This window comes from Salvelinus namaycush, chromosome 1, assembly GCF_016432855.1.
Source record: "Salvelinus namaycush isolate Seneca chromosome 1, SaNama_1.0, whole genome shotgun sequence".
NCBI lineage: Eukaryota > Metazoa > Chordata > Actinopteri > Salmoniformes > Salmonidae > Salvelinus > Salvelinus namaycush.
Window position 1 is genome coordinate 24,657,244 of NC_052307.1, and position 26,832 is coordinate 24,684,075.

Here is a 26,832-nt window from a genome sequence, read left to right on the forward strand (position 1 = left end):
TTCATGCAATTCCTGTCTGTTGTCACGATCAACCCTTCACTCACTCCGTCGGTCATATCAGTGGGGGGAGACTGGCCACCAAGAGAGTGGTCTTTCTGCTTACGCCATCTCCCTGCTTTCACTGGGATCTCTGTGCTGCACTCAACCATCACTCTGGCGAGAGCAGGAAATCCCAACAGTCATTCACGCGGCATATTGCTTCCTATCTGGAAGCCAGCGCAGGTTCTATAGACTGGAGCCAATGAGTTCAGTTTTTGGAGGCAGTTCTGTACTCATAGACTCAAGCACTTTTTTGTTGTTGTTCAAACCCTGTGTTGCATGCTTACTTCTCAGACAAAATCCCTTTCATGATTTTGTGTAATTAAGTTGATTTTCAGGGTTGTCAATCAATTTTTCCAAATGGTTGGAAGAAAGCATGCCAGCAGGACTATTCCAGCTGGGTAGCTTTCTGAAAATATGGTCCCTAATTTATCTTAATCCAACCATGGGAGCAGAAGGATTATCTGAGCCACAACTTCCTCATGGAAAGCTTACTACTTTGGTTTGACTGACTGTCTATTCACCTGTATTTTTAGTTACACACAGATATCCCTTAATGAATGTAAATAGTGATGGAATGACTGTAGACAATGTTAATTTAGGTCCCACTGTGACACAGGGTATGCATTTAGATGACTCTTGATTTTGAAATACATAAACTAGACATTGACTCAATGCTTCCCACTTGATTCTCCGATTTTGGAAGAAATAAAAAAATAAGGGTATGCAAAGTATGTCTGCTCCTCAATAGTGAGGCCAATGCTGCAACGTGTTGCTGTTTGTGATCCCAATTGTAATCATAAGACTGGATTGACTTCGCTCCACAACCGCGACAAGTCAATGGGATATTTAAGAGCCGTCTGCAGCTAGATTGATAGCTGGAATGTTGACATAGCCTTATCAGCTTGATAGACTTTAGGAGGGAAAAAACCTAAGCAAGATCATGACCCCACACAGAGTGTGGTGGACCCCTTTTATGTTTTAGCCTGTCTCAATTAGATAGTTGTGGCCCATCCCTAAATGCTGCTGCTTCTTCCAGTTCCCCCCTTCCCTTTGGTTTTTGAGGAGAAAGTTGATCCTACCCTCTGGCCCCTTTTTACTGCTGGGATTAAGGACATGTCAGACATGTGATCCAGGAAATACCTTTACTAGGCTCAACTGGGGTCACCATGGCAACTGGCACTAGATCCTGCTGCTGCAGGCCCCCACTTGCTCTCTCTCCTTCTCTCTTGTGTACATGCTCTTGCTCTCTCTCATACTCCCTCTCCCCCTTATTGTTTAGAGCCTTTGTTGAGATGGAGAGAGTGCTTAATGTTATACTGAGGGTATGGTATATAGAATGGGTGTGGTCCCTGGTTGAAGAGCCTAGTTTATGTTACATTGTACAGTATTCAGACCCCTTTTTCCACATTTTGTTATGTTACAGCCTTATTCTAAAATCGATTTAAATAACATTTTTCATTCATCAATCTACACAAAATACACCATGACAAAGTGAAAACAGGTTTTTAGAAATGTTTGTACATTTATTACGAATAAAAACAGATACCTTATTTACTTAAGTATTCAGACCCTTTGCTATTATACCTCAGCTGCATCCTATTTCCATTGATCATCCTTGATGTTTCTACAATGTGATCGGAGTAGACCTGTGGTACATTCAATTGGCTGGACATGATTTGGAAAGGCACACCTGTCTATATAAGGTCCCACAGTTGACAGTGCATTTCAGAGCAAAAACCAAGCCATGAGGTCGAAGGAATTGTCTGTAGAGACCCGAGACAGGATTGTATCTAGGCACAGATCTTGGGAAGGGTACCAAAATATTTCTGCTGCATTGAAGGTCCCCAAGAACACAGTGGCCTCCATCAATCTTAAATGGAAGAAGTTTAGATCCACCGCCTGGCCAAACTGAGCAATCGGGGGAGAAGGGCCTTGGTCAGGGAGGTGACCAAGAACCCAATAGCTCCAGAGTTCCTCTGTGGAGATGGGAGAACCTTCCAGAAGGACAGCCATCTCTGCAGCACTCCACCAATCAGGCCTTTGTGGTAGTGGCCAGACGGAACCACTCCTCAGTAAAAGGCACATGACGGTCCGCTTGCAGTTTGCCAAAAGGCACCTAAAGGACTCAGACCATGAGAAACAAGATTCTCTGGTCTGATGAAAGCAAGATCTTTGGCCTGAATGGCAAGCGTCACATCTGGAAAGAACCTGGCACCATCCCTACGGTGAAGCATGGTGGTGGCAGCATGCTGTGGGGATGTTTTTAAGCGGCAGGGACTGTGAGACTAGTCAGGATCAAGGGAAAGATGGAACTGTACAGAGATCCTTGATGATAACCTGCTTCCGAGTGCTCAGGACCTCCGACTGGGGGCGAAGGTTCACCTTCCAACAGGACAACAACCCTAAGCACACAGCCAAGGCCATGCAGGAGTGACTTCGGAATAAGTCTCAATGTCCTTGAGTGGGCCAGCCAGAGCCTGGACTTGAACTCGATCGAACATCTCTGGAGAGACTTAAAAATAGTTATGCAGCAACGCTCCCCTTCCAACCTGACAGGGCTTGAGAGGATGTGCAGAGAAGAATGGGAGAAACTCCCCAAATACAGGATTGCCAAGCTTGTAGCGTCATACCCAAGAAGACTCAAGGCTGTAATTGCTGCCAAAGGTGCTTCAAAGTACTGAGTTCCTCTGTTCTGGATCTGGGGACTGGGAAGATACCAATTGCTTGAACAGACAGTTTGGTACCTTTTCAACCCATCAACACCTCGCACAAAGACCAATAGTGATGCAGTCAATCTCTCAACTTTGAGCAATGAGATATTGACATCCATACCACTGACATTTGCTATCCGTGTATACCTACAGTGCCTTCAGAAAGTATTCATACCCCTGGACTTATTCCACATTTTGTTGTTACAGCATGAATTCAAAATGGATTAAATAATTTTTTTCCTCACCCATCTACACACAATACCCCATATTGCTGAAGTGAAAACATGTTTTTAGAAATGTTTGCTTATTTATTGAAAGTGAAATACTGAAATATCTCATTTACACCCGAGTCAATAGATGTTAGAATAACCGTTTGGCAGCGTTTACAGCGGTGAGTCTTTCTGGGTAAGTTTCTAAGAGCTTTGCTCACCTGAATTCCAAAATATTTGCCCATTTATTCCTTTCTAAATTCTTCAACCTCTGTCAAATTGGTTTTTGATCACTGCTAGACAACCATTTTCAGGTCTTGCCATAGATTTAAGTAGATTAAAGTCAAATTTGTAACTCGGCCACTCAGGAACATTCACTATCTATTTGGTAAGCAACTCCAGTGTAGATTTGGCCTTGTGTTTTAGATTATTGTCCTGCTGAAAGGTGAATTCATCTCCCGGTGTCTGTTGGAAATCAGACAACCAGGTTTCCTCAAGGGTTCTGCCTGTACTTTGCTCTGTCTTTTTTATCCTGAAACTCACCAGTCCTTAACAATTACAAGCATACCCATAACATGATTCAGCCACCAATACGCTTGAAAATATGGAGAGTGGTACTTAGTAATGTGGTGTATTAGATTTGCCCCAAATATAACACTTTGTATTCAGGACAAAAAGTTTATTGCTTTGCCACAATTTTTGCCGTATTACTTGAGTGCCTTGTTGCAAACAGGATGCATGCTTAGATAATGTTTGTTCTGTATAGGCTTCCTTCTTTTCAATTAGGTTAGTATTGTGGAGTAACTTCAATGTTTATCCATCCTCAGTCTTCTCCTATCACAGCCATTACATTCTTTAACTGTTTTAAAAGTCACCATCGGCCTTATTGTGAAATCTCTGAGGAGTTTCCTTCCTCTCCGGCAACTGAGTTAGGAAGGACGCCTGTATCTTGGTAGTGATTTTTTTTATTTTTTTTTATTACCATTATGTGCCCTTTGCGAGGCATTGGAAAACCTTGGTCTTGTGGCTAAATCGTTGTTTGAAATTCACTGCTCAACTGAGGGACCTTACAGATAATTGTATGTGTGGGGTGCAGAGCTGAGGTAGTCATTGAAAAATCATGTTACACACTATTGCACCCAGTGTGTGTTCAACTTATTATGTGACTTGTTAAGCACATTTTCACTGCTGAACTTATTTAGGCTTGCCATAACTAGGGCCCTATGAAATCCGTGTTATTTTTTTCCAAATTCCTTTTTTTCCTTTTTAATTTTTCTGAATTCTGTGTTTTATGATGTACGGACATTTTATCAGAAAGCGTGTCTAAAAATGTGAATGAATAAAACGTCAGCAATTTAATTTGTAATGATGCTGCAACACATTGCACAATTTTTTTATCAAGGCAAGTGTGTCAATAGTTCTAAGTGTTTCATTATAAATGGAAAAAGTAATGCAAGAGTCTAGGCAACATTGCAGCAAGCAATAAGCAAAACCTAGAGTTATACTAATGTAAAAAAAAACGTTGTATTCGTTGGTTTTTGTAAAATAAAGTGCTTCACATAAGTTTAGTTATAAATGGAATAAAGAGTCACGCAAGAATCTAGGCAATAATACAACAATAGGCAAAACCTATGGTGCTATCTTATGAGCTCCTATGTCTGCCCATTGTAAGTTTTCCATCTATCACAGACATCTCCATTGAAGTACATGATTGTCAGCCTCTTTGTGTTGAGCTCGGTGAGTGCCTCTCGCTTGTCTGTGAGTAGAGTCTTGTATTTGCTGAAACTCCTATGTCGACTGAGCTGACTGGGAAGTAGATGTAGGGCACTGCCACTTCTGCAACTCTTGGGAATCTCGCACTCAGGCCCCTCCAGTAATCGGCAAGCTCCAAAGCAGGTGAGGGCTCCCTGGACACAGTGCTGATAGGCAATCCATTCTTCACTGAGCTCTGTTGATGGGCTTGCCATGGGTTTCAGTTGTGTGTAGGCTTCAATCTGCTTTTCCATGGCTGGGGCCTGCCTAGGATTGAACACCCTAGGCAACCTGTAGACCTCTCTGGCTGGATGTGTGTCCCAGTGCTTTGAGAACTTTGAAGGCCAAGTGGAATGCATCATGGAGATGGTCAAGCACCTACCTCTTCTCTCCAATCCCCATCTTTCTCAATAGCTCATCTGTCTTGGCACCATACCCACATGTTTTTGCCGTTCCATTCACTAGGTAAGAGCCCAGATCCTCCATGACATTGTATGCAGACACTGCTGTGGGATGGTGGGTTCCTTCCAGGATTGACAGAGGTGTCATCAGTTTGACACAGCCCTCTGAGATAAAGGTTAGCTTAACAGTGAGGGCCTGCACCTTCTCCTCTGTTTCCAGCTGGCTGAGGATATTTGTGACTGCCTGGGATGACTTTTCTCCCAACAAAAACTCTCTGTACAGATGAACATGCTCTGCATGTTACTTCCCTGCCTCAAAACAGCTATTCCATCTGGAGCTCACTGCTTCAGGAGGAGCCTTGGCCTGCACAAACTCCGTCATAATGAGGAAGCTCACCCATCTTTTCTTTCTGGCATGCTTCTTGAAGGAGACAGATCTCATCCATGTCACAAGTGATGCAACTTCAGCGAAGTATTTGTTGTGCTGCCAGGTCTCACCCACCAGATTGATGACATTGCAGAGACCGGTTACATGGACACTGTTGGGCGTCACTCCTTTCAGAACTTCCTTGTATGGCTTCAGTCAGTAGGAGGCATTATCTGTGACCACTGCCCAGGCATCATTCAGGTTCAGATGGTTGCTGTGGAGGGAGGCTAGTACAGCTGGGAAAACGTGGAGTAGTTTCATCTGTCCATGAAAATGACATCCACCAGAAAGTACTGGTTTTCAACACCTGCAATGAAAGTTAAGGAAAAACGAATTATGTTTCAACCAAAATAAGTGTTATTTAAATTGCAAGTGTAAACACAATATAGATACAGCGATAGTTGGCTAGATGGAGAGGCAGACAGCTGCTGACATTATGCATCGTTATATTTCAACACGATAGCTCGTCGTTTGGAATATCACAATTTGCATGCGGACAATTCACATTGCAGAATGTAAATGTTGGCTATTGCAACGGTATATTAATAGGCTGTTAACTCACCAATGACGATGTTTAGAATGCTGCAATCCCTTGCATCAGTCTCGTCAACAACCACTGCAAACTTCTTCCCACGGATCTTCTGTAGAATGGCAGTCATGTTGGTCGAACACACGGGGCAGGCGAATTTGACTGAGACTGCTTTCATTTTCGGCAACGCTCCTCCCTGTTTGCAATACTTCACTAGAAACGGCTGTAGCTTTTTTAGCTTGTCAAACTCGGCGCACACAGCCACAAAGTCCTGAATAAATTCTCGTCTTGAATCTGCTGATGCGCTTGCACTAGTAATGGTCGTTTGAAGAGGCATGCTTTGGCTAACACGGTGCTTTTCCTTGTTCTTCACATGAGCTTTACACTTTAAGTGGTCATCACACGTATTGTTACGGGTCCAATCAATAGTATGTTGACAGAATTTGTAAAACAGCTTATCGCCTGACTCATAATAGTCCGTTGGGTATTGCTCTGAATTTAGGGGTTAGGGTCAAATTGTTTAGTTTTTTTGACGACTTGGCCGTCCTAGACGGCCTCTTTGACATGTTTCTCAAAGTGACAGCCAAGTTGTGAGGTGGAAACGGAATTATTTATCGAGGCCTACTCGTCTGTAATTTTACAAATATAAAATAATTTAGGTTACTGCAATAATTAGGCCTACTTTTGATTTAAAAAGTACCAGGTGGCTTGTCCTTATTTATAGACACTTTTTTTTCACCTCTTCCACACCAACTTTGCGGAACCTACAGTGCTTGTCTTTCATTATTTGGTCCGTTATGCATGAATATGAAGGCTCAGCATTTGTTGTTTGCATGTCATGCCTAAGGTTGCTTATCTTGTCAACAAAAAAAGTTATTAAAGTGGTTGGCAGTATCAAAGGGTTTTGTTATGAACAAGCCATCTGCCTCAATGAAGGATGGAGCTGAGTTCGCTGTTTTTTGTGCCTAGAATTTCATTTAAGCTACTCCAGAACTTTTTACTATCATTCTTTATATCATTTATCTTTGTTCCATACAGTTTTTCAATTAATCTATCCATGGGGATTTGGCTGTTTTTTAACAGTCACTTTCTTGATGGGCGCATGCCTATCAGTAACTGGAAAAAGCAGTTTCATAAATACTTCCAAGTGTGGCATCAGGTTGTTCCTCATTACACATATCAGACCAACAAATATTTTTCACATCTTTGACATAGGAATCACTGAAAAACCTCTTGTATGATCGCTTATACACAATTTCAGGATATAGCTATTATGGATATAGCTATTATGATTTACTACATCCGATAGGTGTGGATACTGCTTTAGAGCAGATTTCTGCCGCGTTAGTTAAGATGTGGTCAATACACGTGGATGATTTAGTTCCTGTTTTGTTTGTAAATACTATGGTAGGTTGACTGAGCCTGAACTAGATTGCAGGCATCAGTTACAGATTGAAGCTTATTTTTGAATGGACAGCTTGATGACAACCAGTCAATATTTAGGTCACCCAGAAAATATACCTCTGTTGATATTATTATCGACCATTTCTCACACACAGTCGAAATATAAACTTTTAGCACTCTGGTCTATAGCAACTTCCTACAAGAATAGACTTTAAGTGAGGCTGATGAACCTGTTGCCATATTACTTCCATATATTCTGATATGAGATCCTCTCTCAGCCTAACAGGAATACTCTAAACATGTACCGAGTGTACAATACATTAAGAACACCTTCCTAATATTGAGTTACAGCCCCCTTTTGCCCTCAGAACAGGCTCACTTCGTTGGGGCATGGACTCTACAAGGTGTCAAAAGCGTTCCACAGGGATGCTGGCCCATATTGACTCATGCTTCCCACAGTTGACTGGATTTCCTTTGTGTGGTGGACCATTCTTGACAAGGCTTAAAAATTCTTCTTTAATCTGTTTCCTCCCCTTCACCTACAGTGATTGAAGTGGATTTAACAAGTGACATCAATAGGGGGATCATGGCTTTCACCTGGTCAGTCTGTCATGGAAATGGAGTTTAAAAAACATGTTTTGTACACTCTGTGTATATAGCAACACCACCTCCATTTGCATTTCAATATTTCCTGTATATATTTAAAAAGAAAAAAATATTTTATTTGACTAGGCAAGTCAGTTAAGAACAAATTCTTATTTTCAATGACAGCCTAGGAACAGTGTGTTAACTGCCTTGTTCAGGGGCAGCACAACAGATTTTTACCTTGTCAGCTCAGGGATTCAATCCAGCAACCTTTCAGTTACTGGCCCAACACTCTAACCACTAGGCTACCTGACATGGGCAGTCAATCTGGAACATTTCAAGAACTTTGAACGTTTCTTCAAGTGCAGTTAAGTGTAGCTGCACCATCAAGTGCATCCTGACTGGTTGCATCACTGCCTGGTATGGCAACTACTCGGCCTTCGACCACAAGGCACTACAGAGGGTAGTGTGTATGGCCCAGTACATCACTGGGGCCAAGCTTCCTGCCATCCAGGACCTCTATACCAGGCAGTGTCAGAAAGGCCCTAAAAATTGTCAAAGACTCCAGCCACCCTAGTCATAGTCTGTTCTTTCTGCTATCGCACGGCAAGCGGTACTGGAGCGCCAAGTCTAGGTCCAAAATACTTCTTAACAGCTTCTACACCCAAGCCATAAGACACCTGAACAGCTAGTCAAATGGCTACCCAGCCAAATGGCTGCCCCACCCCTCTTTATAAAAATAAATTAAATAAAAAATAAAAAAAAACACTGCTGTTTATCTATGCATAGTCACTTTAACTCTACCTACATACTGCCTCAACTAACCGGTGCCCCTGCACATTGACTCTATACTGGTACCCCACGTATATACCTTCGCTATTGTTATTTTACTGCTGCTCTTCATTTGATTGATTTTTTACTTTACACTTTTTTTCTTAACTGCATTGTTAGTTTAAGGGCTTGTAAGTAAGCATTTCACTGTAAGATCTGCACCTGTTGTATTTGGCGCATGTGACAAATAAAAATTGATTTGAAAAACCATGAAGTGCTATGATGAAACTGGCTCTCATGAGGACCGCCACAGGAAAGGAAGACCCAGAGTTACCTCTGCTGCAGGGGATAAGTTCATTAGAGTTAACTGCACCTCCTCAATGGCAGCCCAAATAAATGCGTCAGAGTTCAAGTAGCAGACATATCTCAACATCAACTGTTCAGAGAAGACTGCTTGAATCAGGCCTTCATGGTTGAATTGCAAAGAAACCACTACTAAAGAACACCAATAATAAGAAGAGACTTGTTTGGGCCAAGAAACACAAGCAATGGACATTAGACCGGTGGAAATCTGTCCTTTTGGTCTGAGTCCAAATTTGAGATTTTTGGCTCCAACCGCCGTGTCTTTGTGAGAAGCAGAGTAGGTGAATGGATGATCTCCACATTTGTGGTTCCCAAAGTGAAGCATGGAGGAGGAGGTGTAATGGTATGGGGGGTGCTTTGCTGGTGACACTGTCATTGATTTATTTAGAATTCAAGGCACTCTTAACCAGCATGGCTACCACAGGATTCACCAGCGTTACTCCATCTCATCTGGTTTGCTCTTAGTGGGACATTCATTTGTTTTTCAACAGGACAATGACACAACACACCTCGGCTGTGTAAGGGCTATTTTTACCAAAAAGGAGAGTGATGGAGTGCTGCATCAGATGACCTGGCCTGAACAATCACTAGAACTCAATGCAATTGAGATGGTTTGGGATGAGTTGGACAGCAGAGTGAAGGAAAAGCAGCAAACAAGTGCTCAGCATATGTGGGAACTCCTTCAATACTGTTGGAAAAGCATTTCAGGTGGTTGAGAGAATACCTAGTGTGCAAAGCTGTCACCAAGGCAAAGGGTGGCTACTTTAAAGAATATAAAATACATTTTGATTTAACACTTTTGGGTTACTACATGATTACATGTGTTATTTGATAGCTTTACTGTTTTCACTATTATTCTACAATGTAAAAATAAAGAAAAACCCTTTAATGAGGTGTGTCCAAACTTTTGACTGGTACTGTATATTGAAAAAAGTCATATTTACATGGTTATTAAAATGTCACGCCAGGGTAAGCCTACACGAAACACAGCCCTTATTTTAAGTATTTATAAAACCGCCCATAGGAGTAATTTTATGGTGGAAAAACAAATGTAACATTTTCCATGTTACCGCTAAGTTTTATGGGTATTATGACTCATACTGGGGTACTCTGAGACGAGAGCATGAGAATTTGTTTTGCTCAGTCATTGCAAAAAAGTGCTGAACATGTTGGCTCACTATTTTAAGAAGAAGATGGAGAACAAGCTATAGGATGAAAAATACCTGAGTTTTGGCGCAGGTACATTTACACTAGAAATTTAGCATACGCTCGTATCCAGAGCAACATACAGTAAATGCATTAATCTACAGATAGTTAGGTGGGACAACCACATCACAGGCACAGAAAGTACATTTTTCCTTAAGGAAGCCATCAGTAGAGCCCGAGCTGGGGGGGGGGGGGGGCGTGCCTTGATGGCACCACTCTGAGTGGGCAGGCCTTCCCCGGGAGCAGTTCAGTCTTGTTGAGCTTGAGGTGGTGCCCTGGGGGACACCAGTAGTGAGAGTACGTGGTGCAGACGCATCCTCTCCATGTCACCTGGTAGGAGCGGCCTGCCAGGTAGGATGTAATCCAAGAGCATGCAGAGCCTGAGACGTCCAGTCCTGAGAGGGTGGAGAGGAGGATTTGATGGTTCAAGGTGTCAAAGGCAGCGGATAGATCTAGGAGGATGAGAACAGAGGAGAGTGAGTCAGCTTTGGCAGTGAGGAGAGCTTCCGTGACACAGCAGTCTGTTGATTGACCCCGTCTTGAAGCCTGACTGGTTAGGTACAGACGACTAGCTCTAACACTAGGCGTACATAGCAAATCGATACTTGGAGTCAAGTATCTGAATAAAATTGCAATATGTAACTATAAAAAAAACATTTCTCCCATCACTGCAAAGGATGCAGAAAATGTATTGTGACAGGTGTTTGTGCCAGACAATACCACTTGGAAAAGGCAAAGATGGCTTTTTCACTGTATAGCAAGTCCTCAGCCTATAGCTAAGGTTTAGACCACATTGTCCTCTAATGTTTTTCCAGCGTCTGGAACAGACAAATGTCCCCATAGACTCCCAGACAAGTTTAGCTTGATGGACTATATGTCAACATAATTGGTTTACTCCCACCCCCTGGTCGTCTATGTAGTCGTAGAAAACAGGGGACTCAGGTGTCAAGCTCCCCTCCTCATTCCTCTAATCTAATTCCACTTTACTCTCCCAAAGAGCTCCTTGCCAGCCTGACGATTGGCCCTTGACTAATATGGGGTGCGATTGAATTTAATGGAGAGCATAGTCAGGGATTGGGTGGAGAAGGTAAGAGGCTGCAGCTCGATTTTCAGCAAACGCAAACAAGGGCTTAGATTCAATAAACCGTGCGTGAATGTGGATGATGGTACTTTCAGGGACATCGAGGAATGAGCTGCTCCCTTGTCTTTTTGTGATTCCTTTTATCATATAGCTGGGCACAAGATTATATGTCACAAGACATATGCCTTTTTATCAGTCAATTTGATTAGAACATAGATTGTTGCATCACAGTATGAGAGCTTTTTGTACATTTACCAAATGTCAGATATGACATGCACTATTTAGATTTTTGTACTTTTTTTCCTCAAGACATTTTCTTAAGACTGGTCATGTTGTAGATATTATATAATCTGTCTCCTGCTGTATACAGTTGCATACATTTTGATATGCATCTCCCAGTATCATATGAACAATTTTTTCTGTAGTTTTCCTATCAGCCCATTGACTAAAGGGATACTTCAGGAATTTGGCAACGAGGTCCTTTGTCTAATTCCCCAGAGTCAGATGAAATCGTAGATACCATTTTTATGCCTTTGTGTCCAGTATGAAGGAAGTTGGAGGTAGTTTCGCTAACTAGCATTAGCATAATTAATGGAAGTCTATGGGTATCTGCTAGCAGTGTGTTAGTTGGAGCGTGCCTGCTTTTTTTTAATGTATACTATTGTACAGGAAGGTACTTAGCCCTCACTTTGCCCTGTTTTTTCCCCTAGTCGTCCCTGCACCACCTGTGAAAATCCAAGCGGAGCTTTACACCCTGTACCCTGGAGACCGACTGGAGCTGAAATGTAACACTGAGTCAGTCAACTGGACCAAGGACGACGCATTGGTGGTGGATGGGGAGCACACACGTTTACGAGACGGCCAACTGGAGATCGAGGGGGTGGAGCCGGCTGACTCGGGCCTGTACACCTGCGTCGCCTTTGGCAACCACAGCTCCTACTTCTCTGTCAATGTTACAGGTAAGGTTAAATATACTAAGCTACCACTGAGCGCTCAAATCACTGGTCCCGTAGAGAGAAACAATTAAAGGTATATCAATGCAGGGAAGCCCAAGTCCTATGACATATTTGTCCTCTTTTCCTATTCACCAGTTGATATCCTGGCATCCTCTGAAGATGAAGAAGAGGAGGATGAGTCTTCCTCAGAGGAGGCAAAGCTGTCTAGCAGTCAAAAGCTTTTGCGTAAGTGTCTCATCCTCCTAGTCCTACTACCTGTCAACATTTCTGTTTCCTTGAAATGGTAGAACAGAGCTTGGACCAGATTCTGCTCCTGTTGAGGTTAATGCCTTAAGCTTAACATAACAAAGCCCTAACTAATTTGGTTATTTACAGTCTCAGCTACAGTTCATGTGTGATTCACCTATTAGGCGTGTTTGCTGTTCATCTAAGAGTGATTTGTCCACGGTTGTGATTGAGGAACAATAGCAGTCCACAGTGGTGGTTACACTTGAGTAAGAAATGTCACGCTAGTGACTCAGCTCGGTCCATTCCAGACGTCCCCTGATTTAGTGTTTGAGTCTACGGTGCATTGTAAAGCCAGTCAGTCGTGGTCAGCTGGCATCTGGTGATTGCCTTGGGCCCACGGGGAAGTAAGCAGCTAGCGTGGCGGGCACCCCTTATGATGACCTTGGTGCCCCAGGAGACTAGTCAATCCTATACTGGTGTTTAGTATATATATATATATATTTTAACAGGAAATGGTCTTGACTGTTTTTGTAGTTTTATGAAATACTCCTTAGCCTGATGGAAACTACTTGCACACATAATTGATGTCAATTTTTGTCAAAGGTGTTTAACTTTTCTGTCTTTCTCTCCCTTGTTCTTCAGCGATGGCCCCTCAGTGGGCTCAGCCAGAGAAGATGGAAAAAAAGTTGCATGCTGTCCCAGCCAGTAAGACGGTCAAGTTCCGCTGCCAGGCCAGTGGGAACCCTACCCCAACACTCAAGTGGTTCAAGAACGGCAAGGAGTTCAAGAGGGATCAGCGCATCGGGGGCTTCAAGGTAAACCTCCCCTCCCTGAATTCACCCCTTGGTACTAGACTGCCCAAAGACCATACTGTACATTGATCCTAATTGAATATCCCCAAACTCCTTGACCATGAGTGCAGGTGTGATGGTGATATCATCACTTTTAGATCACCAGCCCCCACCCCACAGCATTAGAGGCCTGTTAGATAGGTGTGAAACTAGCTCCTGCTTTCCTCTAACTGGGGAACAATGCAAGGTGAAATGCAATGCCACAAAGGGATGATTGTGCCACAAAAGCATTCCTCGAGGATAGCAATTTTAGCACTCCTTAAGAAGCAGGATACACCTGGCTGTCCTCATTTTAATGAATCTGGGTAACTGCTGTTTACTGCATTTGTTTTCTGTCAAGATATATCTGCGTATAGCAAAACCAACTTCTCAAAAAGGAAACTCAATGTCATTTGTTTTTCATAGAGGAGACAGGATAAATCCATTTCACATCCAATTATTATTATTTTTTTTATACATATTTTTTTATTTGATGCCCGTTGACAAACTACATGTCTGATTCAATTGACATTAGGCAGTTTTCCTTCCATCTCTGTGTTCGGGAGCAGAATAGGACAGCTCGCTGTCAGAGGAAGTGAGACCGTGTAAACAGTTCACAGTAATGGGCGTGGTTTACTTATCTTTTCCCTGATGCAGATAGCATCTGTATACTGTGTGCTTGGCTTTTAAAGTTGACCATATCCGCACTGCAGCGTGGATGGTTGTGTGTTGGCTTGCGACAGCCTCACGTGGTGTAAGATGTGCTGGGATGTTGTAGGGGGCCAGGGTCCTGTTCATCTGCTCTTCCCATCAAGGTGTTGTCCAGCCTTGTCCTCGGCAGGCCCCCCCAGCTGGGACACATTAAGGAGTTTCCTATCAGCTCCCTGCCTTCTCTCCCCTGCCCAGCTTTACCATCTGGCTGCTGTTTTTTCAGTCAAGGTCTAGATGGGAGGCTGGGGATGTCTATGAACGGGGCTCGCCAACCACCCCGCGCTTTGGTTTTATGACCACGACTGCATTGTTCATATAGTCTTAATGTATAGAGACGGCAGGAGGAAATAATACAGACCACATGTATTATCCCAAGCACAACACATCTGGCCAGAAGCAGCTGTAGAACCCCAGTACATTTTAGCTAAATGAGAGAAAGCGTAATGCAGGGTCTGCGTGTTTGATGTTGCCATTGTCTGAGAGGTTTGTTCGAGTTTAATCACACACTACCGGTCTTGGCAGATTTATGGAAGAACAATTATAACTTGGAATATAGAGAACAGGACTTAGCCTTAGATGTACATGGGCTGTAACCTGACTGTAGTCAACCATAGTTTTTCCCGGAACAGGTTGTGACATACAAGTCATGTAACCACCAAAAAACTGTTTCCCAGCCTCAATATGTTTCCAATGGTGCATTAATGTACTATTCCTCAAGCAATGGCCACAATAGTTTTATACGACATGGGAAATAGTATCCTGATAGTTCCTCCTCCTTCCCATGGGAAAAAAATTATCTTTTGATCTGGATTTCATTAGACATCATTGAACTCGTTAGTTATTTGTACAAAATGGGGAAATATTAACTAGCAGAATTAAATGTGCTCTTGAGAGGTTATGTAAATCCCAATGTCAGAGAAAATAATCATTCAAGAAATGTACTTATGAATCAGGCTGGCTTTACAGCCTTTTTTATAATCTAAACAAGTCTCTTGCGTTTTATAGTATTGATAGGATGTCTTGTGAAAGTATGGGGCTTTGGGGATCTATTTAAGTCTTAGTGCTTTGGTTGGACCAGCTGTCATCTTCAAGTGCCTTCCATACTTCCTCCTCTGACAAAATATTTAACCTTCCTCTTCTCCAATTTGTAGGTTCGAGAACACATGTGGACCATCATCATGGAGTCTGTAGTGCCATCCGACAAGGGAAACTACACCTGTGTAGTAGAAAACCAACATGGAAGCATTAACCACACTTACCAGCTGGATGTTGTCGGTAAGTCTCTTCTCGGGGTCGTTGTATAGGTGAAATTTCTTGCTAAGCATCCCAAAGCCTAACCCATTCCCCTGGTTTAATCATCAATTGGATATCCATGTAGCCTAAGTATTGTTGGTTCAATATAGCTAATGGTTTACAACACTAGGCCCTAGTAATCGAAGTAATGCTGGCCCTTTTTCCAAGGAGAGTCACATGGTCTTTCAAATTAGTCTTTTTTTTAAATTAACCTTGTTTGCGTTGTGGCTCTGTCGATGGAGCTGTGTATAAGGGTGAAATTAATATTCCCTCCTGGACCTGCCCTGTGACTGACTCACGCTCCATTGGTTCTATAAATCAAAGCTCCACCACAGACAGTGGTGTCTCCTGGGATATTTGCGGCTGGGCCCGGGGTTGGCGTGACTTAACTCCCCAACCTTGATCAGCTGTGAGATCATTTTGGAGACGGAGTGTAATTCTACAAAATGTGTGCAAAGCACCACACTGATCTCTGTATCAGGAAAGCAACCGAAGCCTGACAAGTTGTTTCCCTGCCAGATGCTGGGCTCATTAGTACGGTTGGGGGAGTTATCAGTCATCAAAAGGGCGCCCAGAGAACATTTATTTCAGGGCAGCGGCTTCAAACTTGTCTGCAAGCTTGTGTTTCCAGTCATTTGGGCCAAATGGCAACAATTATACAGGCGACAGAGTAGTAGGGGAACTGTTATATCCCTGGCTGTAAAGCTTACCGTATTTAAGTAGTGAAATGACATGAGACCAGGGTAACCTTGTAACCTTGCCTAGATCAGGCTCTACTGACATGTTGTCTGTTACTCTCCTAGTTCAGCCATGCCTCAATCCCTATTCATTACTGGAATGAACTAGAAACGTCACCAAATCACCAAGCTGTTTTTCCACAATGATAATCCATTGTTGTTTTTACCAAGGTATTTCTGTTGCAATGACCACTAGGATTTTCCACAAGTATGTGGTTGACATGTCTTTCAATGTGATTGACGTGTGTCTGTGTCGCAGAGCGTTCCCCCCACAGACCCATCCTGCAAGCCGGACTGCCAGCCAATAACACTGCGGTGGTGGGCAGTGATGTGGAGTTTGAGTGTAAGGTGTTCAGCGACCCCCAGCCTCACATCCAGTGGCTGAAGCACATCGAGGTCAATGGAAGCCGCGTGGGCCCTGATGGCTTACCCTACGTCCGTGTCCTCAAGGTAGGGGCTCGCAGTGCACGGACTGAGTCCACCAGACTGTACACACCACATGGCTGCAAGTATTATTTTCAGTCTGGAACAAAAGGTGATAAAATGTAGGTTATGGGTGCGTTCGTAAATTCACTCTGGCTATCTACTCCAGATTTCAAAGCACTCTCGCCTGACTGAGCGCAGAATAACTGATGAATTTACGAACACGGAACACCCGTTGAATATGACCGGTGTCAATAAACGTAGGCAATAAAATGTTATTATATTGTTGCCAGCAGCACAGTTAGTCACCAACGGCTATAGATAACATGACAACAGCCTAATCAGCTCTGCTAGGACGCTTTGAACACTTCGAGATCAAAACGCTCAGAATTTAGGAACAGACTGCCAACATTCTGTATTTACGAATGCCCAGAGCGCATTTACGAACACACCCTAAGTAAGAGATGGCAACCCATGTAATACTTGGGGAATACAGCCAAACCGTATTAGATTTCAATTAAATCTAGTTTCTCATTTTCATTGTATCAGTTTCATTGTGTCTTCTCTATTCTATCAATTCAAGGTTGTCTGACAAAGGAGGGAAAATAGTATCCCTCTCCTAGGATATGATCCCTCTATATAAGAGGTAGTTTCCTGTGCCCTGTTGAGTAAAGCTCTATGCTTGAGAGAGGAAAGTCCACACTAGCAAATGATTGTGATCTCATTCAACAGCGACAACTGCTTTTTGACCCCTCAATCTGATTTAAATGTTTGTTACAACCTCATTGACTTGTTGCACGTGACTTGTTTTTGTTTGCAGCACTCTGGGGTCAATAGCTCGGACACTCAGGTGTTGACCCTCTACAATGTCACTGAGGAGGAGAGCGGGGAGTATATATGTAAAGTGTCCAATTATATAGGCGAGGCCAATCAGTCAGCCTGGCTGACCGTCATCAGGCATGAGGCCCAAGGTAACCGCCCCATGTAGCAGCAGTAGCTCAGAGCACACAGAGAGCCTCAGCCAGGGGCTGTTAGGGCCACCTGGAGACTTAGAGACTTATTTAGGGACAACCTCAGCTGTTTCTTTCCTCCCTCGCTCCCTCCCTCCCTCTATCCCGCCTCGGTGCTCCTGACTGTAAATGACTCTATGGAAAATTCCCAGCAGAGCGGTTGAATGTGTTTAGTCTTCGTTTATGTTGGACTGCTTTCTCTTCCCTGCCCCATGCCTCTCCTGTGCCATCCAAATAAGGGCTTCTCCTACCATCCACTGCTATTACTTTCACTCCCTCGCCCTTCAAAGTCTTATGCTCTTATTACTGCCTTGTTTTTCTCCCCACTGCTTTTCATCTGTCTTACTCAGCCGTTCCATCTTTCAATGAGCTCCCTTCTTTTCTTGTGGATTTGTTGTATGGTGAAGTGTGCTCTGCTGAGGGGTTTTCCATGTAGCTCATCTCTTGCATGTAGAGATGAGTCTATAGGGTATGGGATGTCCGTCCCTGCTTCTCCTCAAATGGTGATGGTACAGTGAAGGGGTTCAGTGCTGCGGTGCGGTCTCTACCTAACTAGCTCCTCCACTAACTGACTGGAGGGCTGATTCTGTCAGCGCCCTCTAATGGCAGTGTGGGTTTTTACTCTTGGTAGGGGGGATGGTGTTGGACTGAGAGGGGGGGGGGGGTGAACACCCCAGCCACCCTCTGTCCTGTCCCCTCCACTACCAGAAGTTTTTCTCTTTTCAGAATCTTTTACTCATGCCTCCCTTTTTCCTCTGGTCCTCTTGTCGGGTCTGCTTCCATTGTTCTTTTCTAGACTGCTGGCCTTAACACCACGGACAAGGAGATGGAAATCCTCCAACTGAGGAATGTGTCTTTTGATGACGCTGGGGAGTATACCTGCTTGGCGGGCAATTCTATCGGGTTATCTCATCACTCTGCATGGTTGTCCGTTGTTAAAGGTATCAATGGTTCTCTCCTCTGATCTCTACTTCCTCTTTCCCCTCCCTCTCCCCTTTGGCCTGGTCATCCACTTTCCACATTTCTCTGAATATGGTCTCTGTAGACCCTACTTCAGTGAACAATGTTAATGTGTGTGGAAGCCAGGCCAAGTTGTGCTACTAACCTTCACCCTCACCCTGTAAGCATGGTTCCAGGCCCATCCAACCTTTCTGGATGGGACAGTATGGTCCATGTTGAGAAATGTTTCCCCTCTGTCTTCTGTTTTATGGAATAACAGAATGCCAAACACCCTATCTGACCCATAGAAAGTACTGACCTCAACTGACAACCCTTGAAAGTTCAAGTGTTTATACCCTCAAAATTGGAAAGTAGAATAAAAAATAAATTACTACAATTAACATTTTGGCCAATTTCATAAATGATTTGTCATTTTTCCATGTTTCAAGTGATTAACTTTACAATGCACTTCTACTTTATTGCTTTAAGATTAAGTTTTACATTGAAAAGGGGTTGTTTGGCAGTACTGTTGGTGTTTTACTCAAACCTATGTCTCTCCCATTCTGGTTTCAATATGGTGTTTACATTTGATTATGTGTAAGGCTAATGTTTTCTGACAAGCACTGCAAATGACATATATCCCTGATGTCATTTCCTGCTGTGAGGACAAAGCCTGCTCTTAAGGCTAGCTTTGATAATTGGCCCACTGTAGTGGATGGCTCATTCCTCAGGGTTGGAATTTGTCCAATTATCAAGCTGCTTGTCATTCAGCCTCTAGACACAAGGGCAGCTCACTTGTGTTGCTGGTGTTGGTATCATTCTGGTGTTTTTTGGAAATCGAGGTAAAAAAGAAATGGCCAATATGATGATTTGAATCTATATTGCAAAATATTACAACACTGTTCTGAATTGGAGATAAGAAGATTTTGATTAAACAAATGTTATATTTTGTGTCTAGTCTACTTCAATACTTAGGTGGTTTGCTCCTTATCATGAGAGTCAATGTCAAATTTTGTAATTACAAGGAAATCATAATGAAAATTGTTTGTACCAACAACCACCACACAAGCCATTTAAAACTGGGCTTTTATGCAGAACCACCATTTTATGTGCCCTAAGGAAGTCAGAATGGGACATTTTACTTTAGACAAATTTAACTAAACTTACTATTGAACATGTTTAAAATGTGTATCGGTGTTCAATGGCATGTTTTTTTTTGCCTGTGATATATGTTCTCCTTAAAAACAGAGCCTTTGCACACAAATAAATACATTAAAGTTAGTATATTTAATGCTCATCCGTTTGCAAAAGTCTCTGTGTAATATATTTGGGTTTGTCCCAACTCAAGAGAACTTGGCTGCGGGTCACACTGGAAAAGAATGTGGAGTGAAACCCTATGCCTGAAAGAAGTGATTATGGTGCCACAATAGGAGTTTGTGCTCTGTGCTTTGTGTGTGGTGTCAAGGGCTCTGTTTTTCTGTACATGTCAGCTGAGTGGTCTTAGTGAACGTGTCAGGGTGATTGTGTGTGTCACATGCCTGTGTGTTGTGAAAGTGTGATTGGTATTTGAGAATATATGGACCTCTGTAGTTGCAATTTGACCCAGTGTGGTTGACCTCCTGCCCCCTATCCTATCGCGTTGCCCTCATCCAGCAGTCCCCCCTTCTCCACCACCCAACCAAACCTACCTGGAAGTGCTGATCTACTGTGTGGGCTTCTTCCTCATTGCTGTCATGGTGGCCGTGGCCATCATCTTAAAGATGCGCAGCTCGTCCAAGAAGAGTGACTTCAGCAGTCAGCTGGCTGTCCACAAGCTGGCTAAAAGCATCCCACTGCGCAGACAGGTAACAGAAAGTAGATAGGGGGTTTGAAATCTTTATACCTTTTCTTGCTCTTTGTAGTATTCTCATCCCATTTAGTGTAATCTTTATGGCATCTTCAAATTTGTTTAACTTATTCTTTTCAAATGGAAGTGTTCATTATATTGTGAAAATAAAAAACATTAATTCCTTGAGCTTCTGGTTCCCCAAAGAGCCGATGGGCTGACTCAGGTTGGTGTGAGTAGAGGGCAGGTGTTCGTTCCATCCTGCTTTCTGCTTCCACTGGGATCAATTAGTTGTAGTTGTGACATTGTGTCTACAGACTTATTTCAGTAACATTTTGGGGGTTTAACAAATTGTACATTTACTTTCTGTCCAAACTGGACATCTTTGTCTGTTGTTCCTTTCCTGGCTCCACTATGAGAGAGTAACAGCAGGCTTCTGTATTCCAGGTGTCAGTGGACTCTAGCTCCTCCCTCCACTCCGGGGTGATGTTGGTGCGGCCCTCCCGCCTCTCATCCAGTGGCTCTCCTATGCTGTCTGGGGTGTCTGAATACGAGTTGCCCCAGGACCCACGCTGGGAGCTACCCAGAGACCGGTACGCAGATGACTGGAACACACCTATCAAATACAGACATCACATAACACACCTTTGAATGGGAAAATTGCCTGTCTGTCACAATCCTCTCAAATTTGTTTGTTTCTTCCTCACCCTTTGACCCACTCAGACTGGTGCTGGGGAAACCCTTGGGAGAAGGCTGCTTTGGCCAGGTGGTGATGGGAGAGGCTGTAGGGATGGACAAAGAGAAGCCAAACAGGATCACCAAAGTGGCCGTGAAGATGCTCAAATGTAAGTCGTTTTCCCCCCTCATAAACAATATCGAACCTGTGATTTGGGCACATGGCTGGGTCTCCTATACGGCATGTTGGGAAGTTATTTAAAAGGAGCATAGAAGGTAGCAGAAAGCCACGACAGTAATTACAAGATAGGAGGAGTGTTTTACTCAGAGCCGTGATGCACAGACATAAGAGGCATCTGCTACGGGCTCCTGGCCGCTGTAAATGGGAGACCAGTGTAAAAATGTATGAGAACCCCCTGACTTGGGATATGTGACTGTTAATAAAACTGTGACGAGTGGGGATGTAGGAAAATAGCAATTTATGTGCTGCCTTTATCTCCAGACTGCCCCCCCCCCCCCCCCACTACCTGAATGTCCCTTTGGAAGTAGACTGTCCGTAGCCTTTTGCGTATAGTTGGTGCCTTAGAAACATTTTTAAATAGTAAATTAAATGTACTTTGAAATCATTTTGTGTAGCATAATCTACCTAGTTTTTTACAAGCTTGGATTGTTTTACTGTACATGGGAATTCTTTATTATTTGCAAATCATAGAGGTTTCAGGATTGAGTGAATTTTATGAGTAAAACAAAATGGAATTTCTTTGCTCCCCTCAGCTGATGCTACAGAGAAAGACCTGTCAGATCTGATCTCTGAGATGGAGATGATGAAGATCATTGGGAAGCACAAGAACATCATTAACCTGCTGGGAGCCTGTACCCAGGATGGTAGGTCTCACACTGGCACACACCCCCCTTCTTCCCTTCAAATCTTTCATTCAGAAATGCTGAAAACATGTTTAATTTTAGAGAAAAAGTGGTGTTTTGAGACCCTTGCATTGTTCAGTTGTTTAACAGCATGTTAATGTGTCCGATGTTTTGAGTAAGGGATTCTGACACCTAACTTCCGAGCTCTCAGTTTGAGATGACCACAGCTGCTGCCAGGGTTGCCATATCTTTCAAATCTTCACTGACAAGCCCTGGCACCATGCACTGTGTTCTGACCCTGCTGTGAACATTGCAGAGCTTTCTGTCCTAAACACAAGGCTTGTTTTTGTTCCACCTCATCCCTTGAGAAGTTCTAGTAGAAGTTACTGTAGGAATCTGGTAGCATTGCACAGATTATTCCCCCCGGCTTGGTTTGAAATACAAACTCAAATTTTTGGCAAACTGTTTTCAAGTCGATGCATTTACTATAGATAGTGATGTAGATTTTGTTTAAACACTTGAGTACACGTGTAAACAGACATTTAGATTATTTTTCTTGTTCTTTATTTATATCTTGTAGAGTCTTAATTCTGTGATTTTTTTTGTTGTTGATTTTTTTATGTTTTTTTCCTCCCCTGACCACAAAATAGCTGTCCAGAATACACCATTAGTCTTCTGTCTCTGTGTGTGTGACATGTTAGGAGAAAGATACAGCTGTTGGTTATAATTCAGAGCTTAACTCACTATGACCCCTCCACCCCTCAATGAAATCCTTCCTCACCGCTTGAAATGCCATTCTGCTCCTATCAGTCTGTCTTGTGTCACAAAGTTATTCTAAATGCCACATCCTCTAGTGGTGTTGAATAGTGAGTGACGTTTGTCTCACCCTCCCTCCCCAGGTCCTCTCTATGTTATTGTGGAGTATGCCTCTAAGGGAAACCTCCGGGAGTACCTGAGAGCTCGGCGTCCACCAGGCATGGAGTACTGCTACAACCCTGACCAGGTGCCCATAGAGAACATGTCTATCAAAGACCTGGTGTCCTGTGCCTACCAGGTGGCTCGCGGCATGGAGTACCTGTCCTCTAAGAAGGTAACATCAGGATCCGACTCTACGTACATCAGCACAGTTGAGTATAGTACAGTAAAGATGCAGTGTATGTGCTGGGCCAGCTAGACCTAGTTCTTATGTGTCTGTGTACAGTGTATCCACAGAGACCTGGCAGCCCGCAACGTGCTGGTGACGGAGGACAATGTGATGAAGATCGCAGACTTTGGCCTGGCCAGAGATATCCACCATATTGATTACTATAAGAAGACCACCAATGTGAGTGTGCTACTAATTACATTACCTACCTCAGCCATGCCAATTCATGTGAGAATTGCTTCCCCTTACCTTATTCCATCTCCTGTGTAAATAAGCCAATTTACACTAGCATTTAACCCATAGGGTCGTTTACCAGTCAAGTGGATGGCCCCAGAAGCTCTATTTGACCGGATATACACGCACCAAAGTGATGTGTGAGTATGGAATAGATACACCTTTACCATTTGTTGGAATGGGCAGAAGTTGGACAGATTCATGTGACCTGTGTGTTGACTGACGGGTTTGTTCTTCTGACTCTGCAGATGGTCTTTCGGGGTGCTGCTCTGGGAGATCTTCACCCTGGGGGGCTCGCCGTACCCGGGGGTTCCTGTGGAGGAATTGTTCAAGCTGCTGAAGGAGGGCCACCGCATGGACAAGCCCTCCACCTGCACCCATGAACTGTAAGCCTCCTTCCTCAGTGTTTTATCATTAGAATGGATACTATGGGATTATCCCAGAGCTCAGGGACGCCGCAGTAAAGATACTGTCCCAGAGCTCAGGGACGCTGCAGTAAAGATACTGTCCCAGAGCTCAGGGACGCCGCAGTAAAGATACTGTCCCAGAGCTCAGGGACGCCGCAGTAAAGATACTGTCCCAGAGCTCAGGGATGCAGCAGTAAAGATACTGTCCCAGAGCTCAGGGACGCCGCAGTAAAGATACTGTCCCAGAGCTCAGGGACGCCGCAGTAAAGATACTGTCCCAGAGCTCAGGGACGCAGCAGTAAAGATACTGTCCCAGAGCTCAGGGACGCGGCAGTAAAGATACTGTCCCAGAGCTCAGGGACGCGGCAGTAAAGATACTGTCCCAGAGCTCAGGGACGCGGCAGTAAAGATACTGTCCCAGAGCTCAGGGACGCGGCAGTAAAGATACTGTCCCAGAGCTCAGGGACGCGGCAGTAAAGATACTGTCCCAGAGCTCAGGGACGCGGCAGTAAAGATACTGTCCCAGAGCTCAGGGACGCGGCAGTAAAGATACTGTCCCAGAGCTCAGGGACGCGGCAGTAAAGATACTGTCCCAGAGCTCAGGGACGCGGCAGTAAAGATACTGTCCCAGAGCTCAGGGACGCGGCAGTAAAGATACTGTCCCAGAGCTCAGGGACGCGGCAGTAAAGATACTGTCCCAGAGCTCAGGGACGCGGCAGTAAAGATACTGTCCCAGAGCTCAGGGACGCGGCAGTAAAGATACTGTCCCAGAGCTCAGGGACGCGGCAGTAAAGATACTGTCCCAGAGCTCAGGGACGCGGCAGTAAAGATACTGTCCCAGAGCTCAGGGACGCGGCAGTAAAGATACTGTCCCAGAGCTCAGGGACGCGGCAGTAAAGATACTGTCCCAGAGCTCAGGGACGCGGCAGTAAAGATACTGTCCCAGAGCTCAGGGACGCGGCAGTAAAGATACTGTCCCAGAGCTCAGGGACGCGGCAGTAAAGATACTGTCCCAGAGCTCAGGGACGCGGCAGTAAAGATACTGTCCCAGAGCTCAGGGACGCGGCAGTAAAGATACTGTCCCAGAGCTCAGGGACGCGGCAGTAAAGATACTGTCCCAGAGCTCAGGGACGCGGCAGTAAAGATACTGTCCCAGAGCTCAGGGACGCGGCAGTAAAGATACTGTCCCAGAGCTCAGGGACGCCGCAGTAAAGATACTGTCCCAGAGCTCAGGGACGCCGCAGTAAAGATACTGTCCCAGAGCTCAGGGACGCCGCAGTAAAGATACTGTCCCAGAGCTCCGCGACGCGGCAGTAAAGATATTGACACAAACCAGCAGCAGAATTATTACTCTACCTTTCCCTCCTTCTCTCCCGCTCTATTCTCTACATTTCTCCTCCCTCCCAAAGATACATGATGATGAGGGACTGCTGGCATGCTGTTCCCTCTCACCGGCCCACGTTCAAACAGCTGGTGGAAGACCTGGACCGCACCCTGGCCATGACGTCCAACCAGGTGAGTCCCCACATTTGAGCACACCTCAGCAGTTCACACACACAGTCAACAGAGCTGATATCCTCATGTTACTGTCAGGAGTAAATGCAAAATGTTAATGTGTTTACTTCACATTTAAGCCACTTGTCTGTATGTGGGTGTAAAAGTAATGATATCCAAAGCCAGATATGAATGTTCTGGCCGGTGTCTAATCTTCTCTCATAAATGCCATCTGTGTGTGTTTGCAGGAGTACTTGGAGCTGTCTGTGCCTCTGGACCAGTATTCCCCCAGCTACCCTGACACACGCAGCTCCACCTGCTCCTCGGGCGAGGACTCGGTCTTCTCCAACGATGCTGGAGCTGAGGAGCCCTGCCTGCCAAAGTTCCCTCCCCACTCCAACGGGGTGGCCATCAAGAAGCGCTGATACCTCACTCCCCTCAAATACCCTATCATTCCTTTTCCTGTGTTCTCCTCTGTACCACTGGCCTGGTATGGATATTTCCCACCTTCCCAGAGACTAGGTAACACACCAGTGGAGATTGTGACAGCGGCTTACTTCGGAAATGTTTAAACCGACCAGTAGGGCATCAAGAACTCAAGGCAGTTCGCTGGCTCGTGGTTGAGGTGGAAATGTTTTCAGGGCACTTTGTATTGTTGGGATTTTCTTTCTGTTTGTGTCAAACAGTGCAGGAGAAAGAAACACTCACTAATTTCTCTACTCTGAGCATTCCACGGAACAAGGGAAGCAGACAGGACTGAATTGAAAGGATTATGAATTGGATGGATCGGAGTTAGAATTATGTCTGTTGTATTTGTTCATCAATAATAAATGAAAGCATTTTGCTTTTAAGACCAATTCCAGAGAATATATTACCAAGGGACATTCATACATTGTATACACTATATATACAAAAGTATGTGGGCATGCTTTCAAATTAGTGGATTCGGCCATTTCATCCACATCTGTTGCTGCCCGGTGTATAAAATCGAGCACACAGCCATGCAATCTCTGTAGACAAACATCAGCAGTAGAATGGCCTTACTGAAGAGCTCAGTGACTTTCAACGTGGCACCGTCATAGGATGCCACCTTTCCAACAAGTCAGTTTATCATATTTCTGACCTGCTAGAGTGGACCGGTCAACTGCAAGTGCTGTTATTGTGAAGTGGAAACGTCTAGGAGCAACAAACAGCTCGGTTGCGAAGTGGTAGGCCACACAAGCTCACAGAATGGGAGTGCTGAAGCGCGTAAAAATCCTCGGTTCTTGGTTGCAACACTCACTACCGAGTTTCAAACTACCTTTGGAAGCAACGTCAGCACAATAACTGTTCGTCGGGAGCTTCATGAAAAGGGTTTCCATAGCCGAGCAGCCGCACACAAGCCATAGCTCAACATGCGCAATGCCAAGCATCTGCTGGAGTGGTGTAAAGCTCGCCCCCATTGGACTCTGGAGCAGTGGAAACGCGTTCTCTGGAGTGATTAATCACGATTCACATCTGGCAGTCCGGCGGACTAATCTGGGTTTGGCGGATGCCAGAAGAACGCTATCTGCCCCGATGCATAGTGCCAACTGTAAAGCT

At 44.3% G+C, this 26,832-nt stretch overlaps 1 protein-coding gene across 1 annotated transcript in view; it reads left to right on the plus strand.

The window, feature by feature from the left end:
- The window catches only part of LOC120066669 (fibroblast growth factor receptor 1-A-like), a 39,428-nt gene extending 12,961 nt beyond the window's left edge, over positions 1–26,467 (plus strand). Inside the window, 16 exon segments of the mRNA XM_039018144.1 lie at positions 12,192–12,440; positions 12,573–12,662; positions 13,308–13,480; positions 15,358–15,481; positions 16,496–16,686; positions 18,466–18,610; positions 20,262–20,473; positions 20,881–21,026; positions 21,157–21,278; positions 21,883–21,993; positions 22,872–23,062; positions 23,174–23,296; positions 23,420–23,490; positions 23,599–23,736; positions 25,167–25,272; positions 25,500–26,467. Coding sequence (XP_038874072.1) covers positions 12,192–12,440; positions 12,573–12,662; positions 13,308–13,480; positions 15,358–15,481; positions 16,496–16,686; positions 18,466–18,610; positions 20,262–20,473; positions 20,881–21,026; positions 21,157–21,278; positions 21,883–21,993; positions 22,872–23,062; positions 23,174–23,296; positions 23,420–23,490; positions 23,599–23,736; positions 25,167–25,272; positions 25,500–25,676 — 2,369 coding nt within the window. The 3' untranslated portion in view covers positions 25,677–26,467.
- The last annotated feature ends 365 nt before the right edge of the window (positions 26,468–26,832 follow it).